This window comes from Camelus bactrianus, chromosome 35 (genome assembly GCF_048773025.1).
Source record: "Camelus bactrianus isolate YW-2024 breed Bactrian camel chromosome 35, ASM4877302v1, whole genome shotgun sequence".
Taxonomy (NCBI): Eukaryota; Metazoa; Chordata; class Mammalia; order Artiodactyla; family Camelidae; genus Camelus; species Camelus bactrianus.
In genome coordinates, this window is record NC_133573.1 from 10,739,541 (window position 1) to 10,754,779 (window position 15,239).

A 15,239-nucleotide genomic window follows, 5' to 3' on the forward strand; every position below is an offset into this window, starting at 1 on the left:
CGCCACCCAAAAACCACTAGAGCTGATACAAATTCGGCAAGGTAGCAGGATACAAGACTAACACACAGAAATCTGCTGCATTTCTCTACACTAACAATGAAATATCAGAAAAGTGAAGAAGAAAAAAAAAAAAGCTTTCAAAATCGAATCAAAAAAAATAAAATACTTGGGAATAAACCTGACCAAGGAGATGGAAGACTTATACACTGGTAAGTATAAAACACTGATAGAAGAAATTAAAGACGATTTAAAGAAATGGAAATACATCCCATGCTCTTGGATTGGAAGAATTAATATTGTTAAAATGGCCAAACCACCCAAAGCAATCACAGAGTCAGTGTGATCCCTATCAAATCACCCAGGACGTTTTTCACAGAACTAGAATAAATAATCCTAAAATTTAGATGGACTCACAAAAGTTCACCCAGAATTGTCAAAGCAATACCGAAGAAAAAGAACAAAGCTGGAGGCATAGCCCTCCCAGATGTCAGACAGTACTACAGAGCTACAGCAATCAAAACAGCGTGGTACTGGCACAAAAAGAGACACAGGGACCAGCGGAACAGAGCAGAGAGCCCCCAGATAAATCCACACACCTATGGTCAATTAATCCTCAGCAAAGGAGGTAAGAATACACATTGGAGAAAAGTGGCCTCTTCAGCAAGTGGTGCTGGGAAAGCTGGACGGCTGCATGTAAATCACTGTAGTTAGAACACACCACCCACAGAAATACATAAAAATAAACTCAAAATGGTTTAAAGGCTTATGTCTTATAAGACAAGACAGCATAAAACTCCTAGAAGAGAACACAGGTGAAGCATTCTCTGACTTACATCTCAGCAGTGTTCTCCAGGGGCAGGTACCCAGGCAATAAACAGAAAAGCAAACGTAAACAAATGGGACCTAATTAAACTTACAAGCTCTTCACAGCAAAGAAAACAATAAATAAAGCAAAAAGACAATCAATGGGATGGGAGAAAATATTTCTCCAGTGAAGACATACAAATGGTCAACAGGCACATGGGAAAATGCTCAAATTGCTAATTATCAGAGAAATGCAAAACAAAACTACAACAAGGTATCACCTCACACCAGTCAGAATGGCCATCATTCAAAAGTCCACAAATAAATGCTGGAGAGGGTGTGGAGAAAAGGGAACCCTCCTACACTGTGGGTGTGAATGCAGTTTGGTGCAGCCATTATGGAGAACAGTATGGAGGTTCTTTAAAAAACTAAAAACAGACCTACCATATGATCCAGCAATCCCACTCCGGGGCATACATCTGGAGAAAACTAATTTGAAAAGCTACATGCACCCCAATGTTCATAGTAGCACTATTTACAATAGCCAAGACATGGGAATAACCTAAATGACAGGTGACTGGATAAAGCAGCTGTGGTGTATTTATACAATGGAATACCACTCAGCCATGAAAAAGAATAAAAATGTAGCAACATGGATGGACCTGGAGACCATCACATTAAGTGGAGTGAGCCAGACAGAGAAAGAAAAATATCATATGATATCATTTATATGTGGAATCTTAAAAAATGACACAGATGAACTTATTTACAAAACAGAGACAGACTCACAGACATAGAAAACAAACTTATGGTTACCGTGGGGAAAAGGGGGTGGGGAGAAACAAATTGGGAGTTTGGGATTTGCAGAGACAAACTACTATATATAAAATAGACAAACAATAGGGTCCCACAACATAGCACAGGAAACTATATTCAATAACTCGTAATAACCTATAATGAAAAAATATATATGTATATATGTATGTGTGTATATGTATATATAATTGAATCACTATGCTGTACACCAGAATTAACACAGCATTGTAAACTGACTATACTTCAATTTTTTTAAAAAGGCAAAAAATAAAATTAAAGATTTTGAATGCCAAAACATTTATCATAGCACCTTGTTAGCTCAAATTTCATAAGTAATAAGTATTTAATTTTCACTCTTCATTGTAATTTTCTTTTTAAATTGAGTTTGTTTTAAAGAGGAATTAGCAAAAAAAATTAATTTATTCAAGCAATTTTATTATTGAAGTACAGTCAGTTACATGTGTCAGTTTCTGGTGTCCAGCATGTTTCAGTCATACATATACATACATACATTCTTTCTCATGTTATTTTCATTATAGGTCACTACAACATATTGAATATGGTTCCCTGTGTTATAGAGAAGAAACTTGTTTATTTTATATATAGTAGTTAATGTCAAGCAAATTTTTTGTTTATGTATGAAGTTACCTAGCAAGCAAACCAAATTTTATTAGGTATTTTCCTTTGAAATGTTAAAGGTACCATACACAGTTCTTAAAACTCATTCTGGCTTCAAAAATCCTGAACTATCACCCATGTCTCTTCCAGCCTTTATGATACATGCTCAGTAGCTTCTAGATCAGAAAGTTACACTTAGATCAGTGGGATGTCAAGACTAAACATGCCAAAAAAAAGGAAAGAAAAGAAAAGAAAACTCACAGCAGAACTCTCCAGTATAGGAGTACACATCTGAGAATTATAATCAGTTTTGCAAATAAGTTTCCTTCACAGCAAATCCTTCAGGTTTGATCAAAACCAGAAGCTTAACACTGTAGTTTTAACTCACAACTTGCAACTGGCCCCGACAGTCCGACAGTCGTGATATCAGGTAAGCCCTGCAGCACGCACCCGCCTCAGGCCACGAACACGCGGGACCCAATGTGAGAAGGGGCTGGTCAAAGCTCTCACGGCAGTCCGTGCACTCGGGAGGCCGTGATGTTTGCAGAGGTGACCTTCAGAGCACAGACATCTCGGAAGCCCCCAGACCTGCACCTGAGCAGACCAGGAGATCCACCGAGAGGAACAAGATGAGCAAAACCCAGCCTCACTCAGGCTCCTCCTTGGAACCAGTTTCCCCAGAGGTTCCTACCCCATCTCAGCAGGTCAGAGTGCCATGAAAACTTTAGATCCTAAATTTAAAAGCTGGAAGGAAAAAGCTAGGGGATGTCCAGCTTAACCTCTCAGTGTCTAAAGGAAGAAACAGGGCTTCAGAGAAGCTAGGACAAGCGCTCTGTGGAGGTCAGGATGACCAACCAGGTCCCGCAGTCAGAGATACCCACTTCTGGGTGATTGCCACTCCCAAGCTCCCGCGCTCGCTCCGGCCAGGGAGCGCAGTTCCCCTGGGTGATGATGCAATTCCAGAGACCCAGCCATTCCTACACAATGATTCCTCAACCACAGGAAAGCGTCTCCCAAGCTCTGGCTTGTAATGCGGTGCAAAGCCATCACATAACCTGGCATCACAAATTATACTGACGCTAGAGGTGGCTGGTTCACCAATTAAACACTACGGTCTTAGGAATAATCGTGAGCAAAATGTCTGCTTTAAAATCGTTTTAAATACAGTGATCGCATGCCTGCCGCAACTGGGCTGATCTTTGTCCCAGGAAAGCACGCATACAGGCGTGGTGAGAAGGTAGACGGGGAGGGAAGTGTAGTATTTTTTCAAGCTACCAAAGTGTCATTCACTTCTGGGTTCCGAGGGACTAGGGAGCAGAGCTGAAAGGGGGCAGCACCAAACCCAGCTCCCACTTTCCTTCTTTCACAGGAACCAGCACGGTCCCTGAAAGGCCCTGCAGCCATCTGCACCCACAGCCAGCAGGGTCAGGAGCAGGGGAAGGGGCGGGGCTCCCTCTACGTGGGCAGGTGCGTGAGGAAGAACGAGGTGCAAATGCTGCCATGCTGCCGGTCAGGTCACACGCTGAGGAGCGGCTCAGTTTCCAAAAACCACAATGGAGACAAAGAGCAGCACTTGCCTGACTCCGCAGAACTAGTGTGAATCTGAAACAACTCTAAACACGTCAGAGAGTGCCGCACATTTCTTATTTTCTAAGTGAAGAACACCCATCTACATTTCATTATCTTTCAAACGCACACAACTCCAAATGTTCGTATCTCAAAACGAAAACTGTAAATAACAATCATATTCTGCATCAGGAGCAAATTGCACAAACCGAGAGGAAGGGAGCAGATGCGAGGGGGTGAGGGAGAGACAGGTGCTTCCAGCAGCCGCCGAATTCCGAAATATCCACCGCCTTACACACAAGCTGCATGTGCAACATGAATCTTTCACACCTACCTAGCTAAATAAGGTGCCTTAATTTTAAAGCAATGTATGTATATTAAAAGAAATTACTAAACTTTGCGCCACACATAACTAACATGGCAATGTGCACATTAGCAGCTCCTTCTGACCCTCTTCTGTTTGCAGTCGTTAACTTCAGCGGGCCGGGTGGATCAGCAGAACCACTGGGTCACTGCTGTGAAAGGTCCCATCTACAATTTAGTTTTCTTAAAATTTTCCCCTTAATTGTGAAACTGCCTCCTCAAGTAAGCCATCTTCACAGATACATTCTTAAAACTCTAGAAAATCATTTTTATCTCTTGTAAAACTTTTTGCTAAGCAATTAAAATAAGAATATAAGAAATAATCTGCAAAAACAATACAATTTATTTGTTATTAAAACACATAATTTCAAAAACATCACCAGGTTTATATTGTATCTTAACGTCTTAGTCTTGAGCAAAAACACGCAGCTTCATTCATGTCCCTGCTAACAACCTGCTGTGGTAGCTGACTTCCACTTCTGTCCCTTCTTAGGGGGAAACTTCTGTCTACTCACTCCAGTCCTTGTGGTTGATATGATTGTGACTGAGAAATAATACATTCCACTCTCTTTTTGATATTTTATGTGCGTTGCTCAAAACAGCTTAACAACAGCAAAATAAATAATGATATAATTGGATTTCCACCCATAGACCAAAATAAATATCCATGGGACACCACCTCCATCCAGTGCAGAAACCAACGGCTTAACCTCTGAAGAACTTAAGTCCTTGTCTCCAAGCCCACCAGCAGAAATGGCATGTTCTCCGAGAAGAATATTAATTTTCAAGGATATTATCTTGGTCCTTAAGTTATAACTGGAAATTTTAACTTGAGAAAACGTGATTCCAGGAAATTTTTGAGTGATGATTGCTTACTGTCGACCCCCCTCTACCTACACCTTAAAAACAAACAAACAAAAAAAAAACCTTCCAATCTGAACAAAGTGGAAGCAAAACAGCCTAGGATGTTTTGTACTAGGATGTACTAGGATGTCCCGACAAAAACTGAAGGCAATGTCAATCACCCGGGCAGGGGGACGCCACATGTTTAAAACCAGCATTTTTCAAAGTCAGCCTGGTTGTGGGGAAAGGTACCAGCCTTAAGCCAGTGTTTAATAAAATCAGTTGAAGAACTTGTAATACAACTCATTTCCAAAGAGGAAAACACATTTCAGGGAAACACCAGGGGTGTCAGGGGGCTCCTGGAGACCTGTGGCTGAAGCCTGGTTCCGCTAATTCCAGGTACTGGTGCACGAACTGTCATCCAGTTCTCAGCACAAAACGGGGGTGGTGCGATCCACCTTGCAAAGCTGGGGTGTGAAAGCCTTCTTGTTTTGGAAAAAGTCTAGATATACAGACATGCTGCAAAGACAGCTCCTGTGTGCTCTCCCCTAACTTCTTTCAACGCTAACAACTTCCATAACCTTGGCACGTTGGTCAAAGCTGGGACGCAAGACTTGGTGAGGTTTTGAAAATTATGCCAGTTTTAACAGTAAATGCTGATTATTGTTATATTCATATTTTAATTGTATAACAAAGTTTTAGAGGCAATAAAGATAAAGTTGTCATGAAATACTTTAAAGTATTCAACTAAATGAACAGGGGGCAATGTATGAAGTCTGTGAGCACATGGGGGCGTGGGGGTGTCCTTGCTAAGAGCACAGAATTTGAAACCGGACAATCTAGGTTCACAGCATGACTCTGTCTTTCAGCAGTTGGTTGAACTGTTAGGTGAATTATTTAAACTCTCTACCGCCCCCTCAGTAAATCGGGAGCAGCAACAAGACTGACCCTTCACAGGCGATGACGGGGGAGAAGACAGGGAGCAAGCACTCAGGACACCCTGGCGACCGTTACATGAAAACACCAGGACCTCAGAGACAGTGCGGTTTGGAGACGGGATAGCTGGAAACCATTTATACCCCCATGTTATGAAAAACCCTGACTGGAAGGCAACTCCCAAAGGCAGCCAGCCCCTGGTAGCACCTGGGGCACATGCAGGTGGAACCCGGCTACGCCAGCAGCCGGAAACAAGCACCTGGTGCCCCCGTCCCCAGTGCGGGCTTTTTTCTTTAACAAGACACGACTTCATGACCCAAAGTGGGTGGGTTTATAAGCTAAAGGACCAAAAATTAAAAATAGAAACCAACTTAAGAAGATGAAATGAGGCCAAAATATTTTTAAGTGTCTGAAGACGACCTGAATTTCTGCTCAATATAATTTAATCAGCGCCGGCTCCTGGTCTCCTCCCCCAAGTCAAGATACACAGGTGTACCGTCTTCACCCCCTCTGTACGATGTGAAACTCTGAGGCCACCCTACGAGGATTCTGACATGGCTCTGAATTCATATTCCTGGAATGGTTTGTGATTGCTAAAAATACGTTGGGCTGAAACATTTTCTCAATAGCACCTTAGGATTTTACAACTTTGAACACAAATTATAATATTTAAAGCGTGTGAAGGCAGATTACATTCCTAAATGTGGCACAGAAATGGATGAGACTAGGTTATTAACAGCTCAGACCAGGCGAGCTTGGCACGCAAGGCTGGCCTATTGCAGAAATGAGTATAACCTTCACTTACTGAGAGCACAAAAATGCAGCGCATTCAAATTAAGATCTTTTAATATGTAAAGAAGAAGGGAGAGATTTACAGTTTTAGAGGCCTCTAACAGGAAGCACAAACGCTGTAGCAGGACACTCTAGGATCTAGGTCTCGGCTGGATTTCCCTCAAAGCTAATGCCCCAGAAAATTAAACACAGCCATGGGGCTCGCACAGAGGAAGCATGGTTTTGAAGAGCTTCCTCGCCCACCCTCTGAGGTTTTAGATGGTGACTGTAACTAGCTGGCAGCTGGGGTTGGCCCATAAATAACCGAAATATAGACAACCTTTTTTTTTTTTAAATAGGCAACGAGTCAAGGGGCTAACTCAAAAATAAAACAGTATTCTCAGATTTACCAAGACAGCCGGCCTTCTACATCAGGAAGAACAAGTAAGCAGAGACGAAGAAGCCCAAGGTGTGAGAAGGGAACGAAGAAGCAGACGAGCAGGTAGGTTTAGAATCTCTTTACGTGAATTAACGAATGGCTGGCGGGCCGGCAAGCACGCGGCCTGGGAGCCGGCGTCGCGGCCACGGCGCAGTCCACGGGTCACCTGCGAAACCTCCTCGCGCTCACGGCTGCCACGATGGGAGACAGGTGTTCTCTGGAGGCTCCTTGTGTCTGACTGGCATCAGGGCCGCAATCCTGGGAAGCTGGAGTCTTGATCCTCTGTGTTTAAGTGCACTCTGAACTGAGATGGGGGGGGGGGGCTATGCAGAGGAACAACAAACATGAACGTTGTCTTATCATGGCTTCTATCTAGAAATAACATTTCCTGTTCCAGTTCTGCACTGGTAAGACAGGATCCAATATCTCAATGGGCTGCTGTAATACTTCTTTAAAAAAAAAAAAAAGAATTTAAATAGCTTTTCATTTAAAAATGATAAATTTGAGCTAAGTGTGAAAAGAAGTGAAATATCACAAAACCAAATATGCTAAATGTTCCAGATTCTACTCCGCTAAGATAGAAAAACTAACCTCAAAAGGAGACATCTCAGAATAACAGTTATCCTCAAACTGCCTATCAGGAGAGGGCAAACGGCCAAGACACTCCCTTTTCCACTGGACTCAAGTTCTTAATAGAAAAAAAAAAAAAAAGAAAAAAAGACTGCCCCAGAGTCAACAGAGGGGCTCTAAACAAAAACACACAAATGTCCTGAAATGGGAAATTAACTTATTGGTGTGTGTTTCATTTTCTAAAAGCCCACAGTTAACTCTGAAGTACAGCCAAACGGAACCATTAAACGGTTCAGTAAGATAGTAGCCGCTGGAGCTCAGAAACCTGCCGCTGCTCCTTCGTGTTCTCATCCTGCCCTGCACCTCCAGCCACCCGCCCAGGACTTCTCACAGTTCTTTATACATCATGAGTACTTCTCACTTTTCTATTCATGAATTTATGGGAAACAATTACCAACAGTGCTAAAAAAATGTTTACTTCCTTGGTCAAATAAGTCTACTGAAGGAATCTAACAAAACTATCAGAGATGTCAACACAAGTTGATATATAAGGATATTCTCTGAAGGGCACTTCTAAAGGTTACTTATAAGAGCAAAAAAAAAAAAAAAAAAAGGAAGGCAAAAGTATAAATGTGTCAAGCAATAAGAAAAATCACCAAATCAAGTGAATAAACAGCAACTCCAGAAATCATTACATAATAGAACACTGTGCGAGCTATCAATATTTATGAGACAGAAAAATGCTCCCAGTACAACACAAATTAGGGCAAAAGGCAGGAAATTAAACCGTGCGCATTGGGTGACTCCCCGTCGGTACCAGGGACAGCCACCATCTGTGCTGAGCCCCTCTCCGCTCCTCAGTAGCCCTCAAGTTAATCCCCCCAGTGTCAACACTCCTCCTCATCAAGACCTCGAATTACTGACCTGCTTCTTTATACATTTCATTACTTCATATGTGCAAAGAGTAGTATTATTATCAGGAAAAAAATTGTTTGGGGACTCTTAAAATACACCACATGAAAGGCTTGTAAAAGTCAATTTCTACAGTTAGAAGATCTCACAACTCTTCAGATGTAACAAAAGGAGAGATGATAAGGATAATTAAGACAGCATCTCTTCTGAGAGTGCACGTAGCAGGGGTGCTGGAAAGATATCAAATGCGCCAAACAACTAAATCAAAAAGAAATAATAAACGCTGGTGGTCAGAAACACGCCACAGTCTGCCTTTAAGAAATGGAAAAGAACTTTTTTAAACCTAATGATGCCAAGTAAGTTCTTACCACTTTCCTCCCCTTCCCTGATGGTTTTTATGCTAAATCTGCCTGTGTCCATTAGGGGCGGGGGTATAAATAACCTAGAAAAGCAGCACCTCATTATTTATGGGAAAGGAACACAGCTCATAATCACCGCACCACGAAGCGGTCATCAGCCTCATCCCTGAAGCGTCCCGGCGGGCTGCCCTGGCAGGTGCGTCTTTACACTGGAATGAATCCTGGGTGGCTTCTCATTCGCAGGGACACGGACCTAACAAGGACGGCTGAAGAGGTGGCTCTCACGCTCTCACACTGATTGAAATACCCTTTCCCAAGATGAAGTGTTAATACACACGCATAGAGACCCAAATGAAGACACATCCACACAAAGTGTGAGCAAAACGCTCCCTGGAAGAGCTGGAAAGGGCAGTCGGCCCCATGAGGCCAGGAGACAGCACCGAGACAGTGCTCTGCGGGGCCCTGAAGACCACCAAGACCCTCTTCCCCTTCCGTCTTGGCCGGGTGAAACCACGACAAAACTTAAGAAAGCCAGAAACCACAGTCCCCTTGGCCTCTCCAAGCCCTCACCTGGTGCAGCAGGATCAAATCTGCACACTCGGCCCTCGGAACTCAACAGCGGGATGGGCGACCATGGCCGTGGTGCCCGGGAAGACTCTCCCTCACCTGCGGTTCTGAGCCACAAGGGCCAGCTCCACACGGCAGTGTTCTCACCCACCAGAAAGGAACCGCCGGTTCAGGAATGAGAGATTTTGACTGACTGACGACGTTGCTCTAAACCTGCTCTGCTTGTTTAGCTTGGAAGAACAGTTGCCACTTAAGTAAGCAGGTGAGTTATTCAAGAAGGCACAGTATTTTAACCATTGGAGATCAGTGAATCACAAGACTCTGAGCCCTTAAGTAATTTATCTCCTTGTTTTTATATAGAAAACCTAGACTTCTAGACACTGATAAGAATTTATAACATCTTGAAACTGCCTGGCATAGGTAAGCTCTTGTGGCTTCAAGAGAAATATGTAAATTTAATACAAGCATCCTTTCTGAATGTTGAAAACATGGGAAGTTGTTTTATAACTAAAACTAAGATAGCATCTATCAGACATATACATATTAAAGAGGAAAAAAAAAACCACTCAGACCAAAATAGAAACAGTTTAAAAATCTAGACAGGAAACTCAGTAAAGAGGTGTTTGAAAAGTAAAGCCAAAGGTAATTCAAAAGACAATTCATTGCCCGTTACCCTGTATGTGTGTTGCATGTGAATAGTTTCATCGAGAGATGTGCGTGTGAGTCAAGGCCATTGCCACGGGGGCATGTATGCATTTGGCCGCATTAAATACCACTCCCTATGGGGAAAAGGCATGCTGAGTAAGGGACCATTTTTAAAACACATAAAATTATGTTCAAGTTCAACTCATGGCACTGATGTCTATAATGTAAAAAAAATGGTAACACTATAAATGTCCAACAATTAGAGAATAATAAAGTGACTCCACTGTGGAATATTCTGCATTCTCAGAAACATTTTCTAATAAAATTCACACCAGGGGATATCCCTATGAGATGAAAAAATTGTAGAAATAATCAGGATGCAAATATGTAGACATTGTATGACCTCGACGTGTGTGTGTGCGTGAGCGTGTGTGTGCGTGTATGTGCACACGTGTGTGCATGTGTGTGTGTGAACACTGGCTGTTGCCAAGTCTGGAATCATGGATAATGTGACTTGTCCTGTTCTCCCAGTTGCCCATTTACTTCCTCACAACAATAGATACATGTTTACAAAGAGCTGGGAGAGGTGGCTGCCATCAGCTGGCCGCAAGCACTCCCTCCTCTCCAGGCAGCCTCCTGGGCTTCAGAGGCAGGAAAGCTCAAGTCCACTCCCCAGACTCGCCTGCAGATAAGGATCTGGACAAACTGCGTTCTGCCCACTTGGATTCAACAGCCTGAGATTGTAACGATAATTGTGAAATAAGAAACTTTCTTGGGCTGTTGTTCATGGCAAGTTGTGGAGGTGTTGGCATTTTCCGGGGCATCTCTGGGTTCAGGGTCCAGCCTCACAGGTGACAGAAGGCAACGTGGAGACAGGGCCAAGGTCTGGCAGGCAGGCGCAGGGAGACCAGGTCTCGCACCGCTGCCCCCTCCCCGGGCCTGCCGGCCGAAGCGCTCTGTCCAGAACACCCCAGGGCCCACCTGCAGCCTGCTCTTCGAGCCCTTCCAATGATTTTCCAAAAAGCAGATTCTCAGTATTGAATCCTTTTATGTTCAGAACAGCTGCTGCGGTTGTTTGCCACAGCTGAGCTGGCTCACACCCCAAGGTGCTGCATGAGTGAGGAAAAAACCCCGACCACAGCGTGACTTCTGACCCACTCTCTTCCTAACTGAACACCTTTTAAAAGGTAATAAATTTTTTAAACTACCAACTTGACTTGTTCATGTACTTGTGAATATCCATGTAAATGAGGTCTGTTCTGACACAGGGTAAAGGTCATGAGGCCAATACACAGAGCAGATCCTGCTCCTTTGCAAAGTCTACCGTGTAGTGAAGCACTCTGAAGTATCAGGCTCGTCTCAGTGAGAGACGCTCACCACATACACAACAAAACCCACCAGAAGAGAGAGCCCAATGGTGAGACCCCTCTTCCAGGAAACCAGAGCCTGCGGCCCACTGCTCTGCCCTGGTAGATTCTGCTCCGCTGCAACTTTTTTCTTTCCTTTACTTGAACTAGTACGAAGAAGAGTTTGTTGAAATGGGAAACCAAGTTAAAAGAAATATTTAAGACAGGTATTTTTGCACAGATACAAATGGTAAATCAAGCCAATATCAAGCTACGTTCAACATTAGCCTGTGATCAATGTATTTCTGCATTTCTCAATACATACGGCGCTCAATTAGTGGCCGCACTGAAAACTGCCTATCAGCTCGCTCAGCAGATGTCTGCTAAGGCTGCCGTACAGGGTGGGCTCGGGCAGGCACACTTAGGCTCACGGGGGAAGGCGGGAGGCACGACAGACGGGATGATAAGGGGTCTGCAGGCACATATGACAAAGACCATTAACACAAACTGGAAAAAAGCAGACCAAACAGACTAGGGTTTATTTACTTAGACTAAATAAATTAGGTCACGGACTAAATTAAATTAGGTCGAAGAAGAAAATATTATTAGGACTGGACAGTACACTTCCATTTGGTAGGGAGATAAAATTACCAGTTGAGCAGTCAGAGCAAATGGCTACGGCACCCATGTTCCCCTCCCCAGTCCACGCGCTGAGACCCTTCACACGAGGGAGCCAACAGGAGTACGTGCCACACACGTGTGAAGTATCCCCGGGGACACATACACGCTAACGAGAGGCCGCTGGGAAGACACGTGGGGTCGCAGGACTCAATGGAGAAAAGGGACCGTATGTACCTATTTCATGCTGAAAGTTTTCATAGGACACATTCTCTGTTCCAAAAATGGATTCATGAATAAATATACACGATACTTAGCATGGATTTTATAAGAAAATTCGAGAGCAAAATAACACAGGAAGTGATCTGGATGCTGGTGTGAAGGCCACAAAGGTCACAGTGATGCAGGCCTGCGTCACCGAGGGGAGGGAGACATAGACTGGGGGCCGTTACCTTCCTGTCGCAGGCTGGAGGGCTGCCGGCCATGTTCTGCTTGAGGAAGCCCGCGGTGGTTGACCAGCGGGTGGGGTTTTTCCGCGAAGGCTCTTCGGAGGAGAAGTTATTATCGCTGACGGAGGTGGAGAGGCCGATGAGCGCTGGGTCACTGCTCCGGCGGACGTGAAGAGGCATGTCTACAACACAAGAGAGCATCACGGCTTTTAAAGATAACCTAACGCCTGAAAATCCCGTGTTGGGACAAAGGTGATTCAATCCCGAAGATTAAAGAATAGAGTAACACTCTATAGTGTTATTTAGGTCAGCATCCTAAACAGATGTTCCCTGAGCTCCTTTAAAACACTTCGCTGCAAACAAACTCGGTGTCTGTAGGGTGACCTGCCCCGCGCGAGACAGGCGGGCTCGTGTCTGCCCTTCACACTTGTCACCTTGTGGCTTCATGAAGTGGCCTCACTGTCCCCTGCCCGTGGTCCCTCCCGCACAACAGCAATAAATCAGTGCTTCTCTGCTAAGGGTACCACGTGCACTAAATGAGCCCGACACGGGGCGCACCCTCAGCACAGAGCGAAAGCCATCACCACGGCTGCCATCCCCCCAGTGTGTGTTTGGCTGGTCTATGAAAGTTTCTGTTGAATAAAATATTTCTTTTGTACAACAAAGTACTATCAGAGAGCACAGAGCACAAGCATGTTGCTTGTCCTGGAGATGACGGAAATCTTAAAGGCAGGACGCTGACGCACAGGTGGTACCTGCCACCTACTCACCTGCACAATTACTCAGAAGACAAGTGTTTCAGCAACTGGATTCGTACAAAAGTGGAGAGTTTTTGTTTGTTTCTTTGTTTTTTTCTTTGTTTGTTTGTTTGTTGTACAATTACACCAGCAAAATCAGTAACAGACCCAGGGTAACCTTGGTCTGGGAGCACTGAGAACATCCCAGCAGATCTGACCTCTGTGACAACGGAAAAGAAACAGACCCACAAAACCAGAGAGAAGAATGAAGGTGCGTGAGCCTGGAACATTGAGAATCAGAACCAAAAGCCCACTCGTCAACTGAGCGAGAAGCACGCTAAACGTAAGACCAAAAAATTTGGATTACATTGTGCTCAGCGTCATCTGCTTTCAAAAACTAGGATGCAAGTTAAATATTTATAAAAAGCCTCCAACAAAATAGCGTTGGAGGGAATGAGCAGACTTGTCATTCTGTCTCTGGGAGATGTTTTTGGAATATTGATGCACCTGGTCAATAGTGTGGATACGTACATCCTTGAGGATGCGAAGCTAAAGACAGACTATTTATATACGTGGAAATCTGTGTTTAAACCACTGTCAATCCAACAGTCTCAAATATGTTAAAGCAAATTAGGAGCAACCGGAGGAAAACAGAAGCGTACAAATCGTAACAACGCTGCCTTAGACATGTGCCTCTCCATCACGAGGATGTGGTGACCACACAGGAGCCTGGGGACCGTCACCGGGGAAAACATGGTGAACGTTTCATCTAATATTGTTGCTCGTTACCTTAATTTATTGAAACACACACATGAAAATTATAGAGAATAACTTCCAATTTTTAAGTGTGTGTAAAAACTTGGGACAGCCTTTACTGCTTAAAATTGTGCACCAAAAAATAAAAATAAAAGAAAGAATGATACAGTCACTCTCAAAACAAGTTCACAGAAATATACATCGAAGGCTCCATGCGTGTTAATAGCACAATGCTCTTACTAAAGAAAGGTTCTCTCCCAACTAACAAAATTGTTTCCAGGTTCAAAACTCAAAAATAAAAGCAGAGAAACAGCAAAGTGGGGATGAGGGAGAAGACAACACTTCCAGGAAATTTCAGCGCTGCTCCTTAGGTCTGGGTTCTGCCGCTTCCCAGTTACAGGGGCGCCGATCACCTGGTTTTTAAGGAACTCTCTATGCTTCCATTTCTCTGTGTGTGTCTGTGTTTAAGCCTAAAAGAAGCCCCATTTGTTCACAAAAAGTCTTTAAAAATGGTACAGAGGTAATGACTAAAAGCAGTACCCACAAAAATAAAACGGCCACATGAAAGTACACTTCAACCCCCAAATAAACTCAGGGGCCATAAACGTCACTGAATTCGTGTGGACACAATAAAAACAGCTTACTCTGCTTGTTTTTGAAAACTTCCCCCAGAGAAATCCACTGCGGACAGGACTGAGATTAGGTAAACAAGTAGGACCATCGTCTTCTGGAGGGACATGCACTGTCAATTTGCTCCTCTGAAACAGGCACACGTAATTAGCACCTGACCTCTCTGTCTCATAACTCGCACAATCAGAGAGGCAGGGAGCAGGAAGATTCAAGAGCAGGGGGTTGAAGCAGGACTGCGGACCCTCGGGCTGTGCCTCCAGGGAGGTGCTGCCCTCGCCCCCAGGAACCACACGGGGAGGGGGGCCCAGGAGACTCGCATGAGGTCCTCACATCCCATGTCCCGTTTCCACGTGAGTGAGCGTGATAAAAGACATTAGCACAGTCTGGATCTTTCCTTCCCTCCCTCCTGGAACCCAGCACCCACGCTGTTTCTGGCCCCACCATTGCAGCTGTAACCATGGCGAACCTCAGGACCGTGTCCTTGATCTGATCAC

At 44.1% G+C, this 15,239-nt stretch overlaps 1 protein-coding gene across 24 annotated transcripts in view; it reads right to left on the reverse strand.

The window, feature by feature from the left end:
- Nucleotides 1-15,239, reverse strand: part of LOC105072482 (partitioning defective 3 homolog) — a 536,087-nt gene that overhangs the window by 306,077 nt on the left and 214,771 nt on the right. For all 24 annotated transcript variants that reach the window (XM_074358260.1, XM_074358265.1, XM_074358251.1 and 21 more), the window contains one exon: nt 12,626-12,804. In XM_074358260.1, the coding sequence (XP_074214361.1) occupies nt 12,626-12,804 (179 nt within the window). The remainder of the gene's footprint in view (nt 1-12,625; nt 12,805-15,239) is intronic.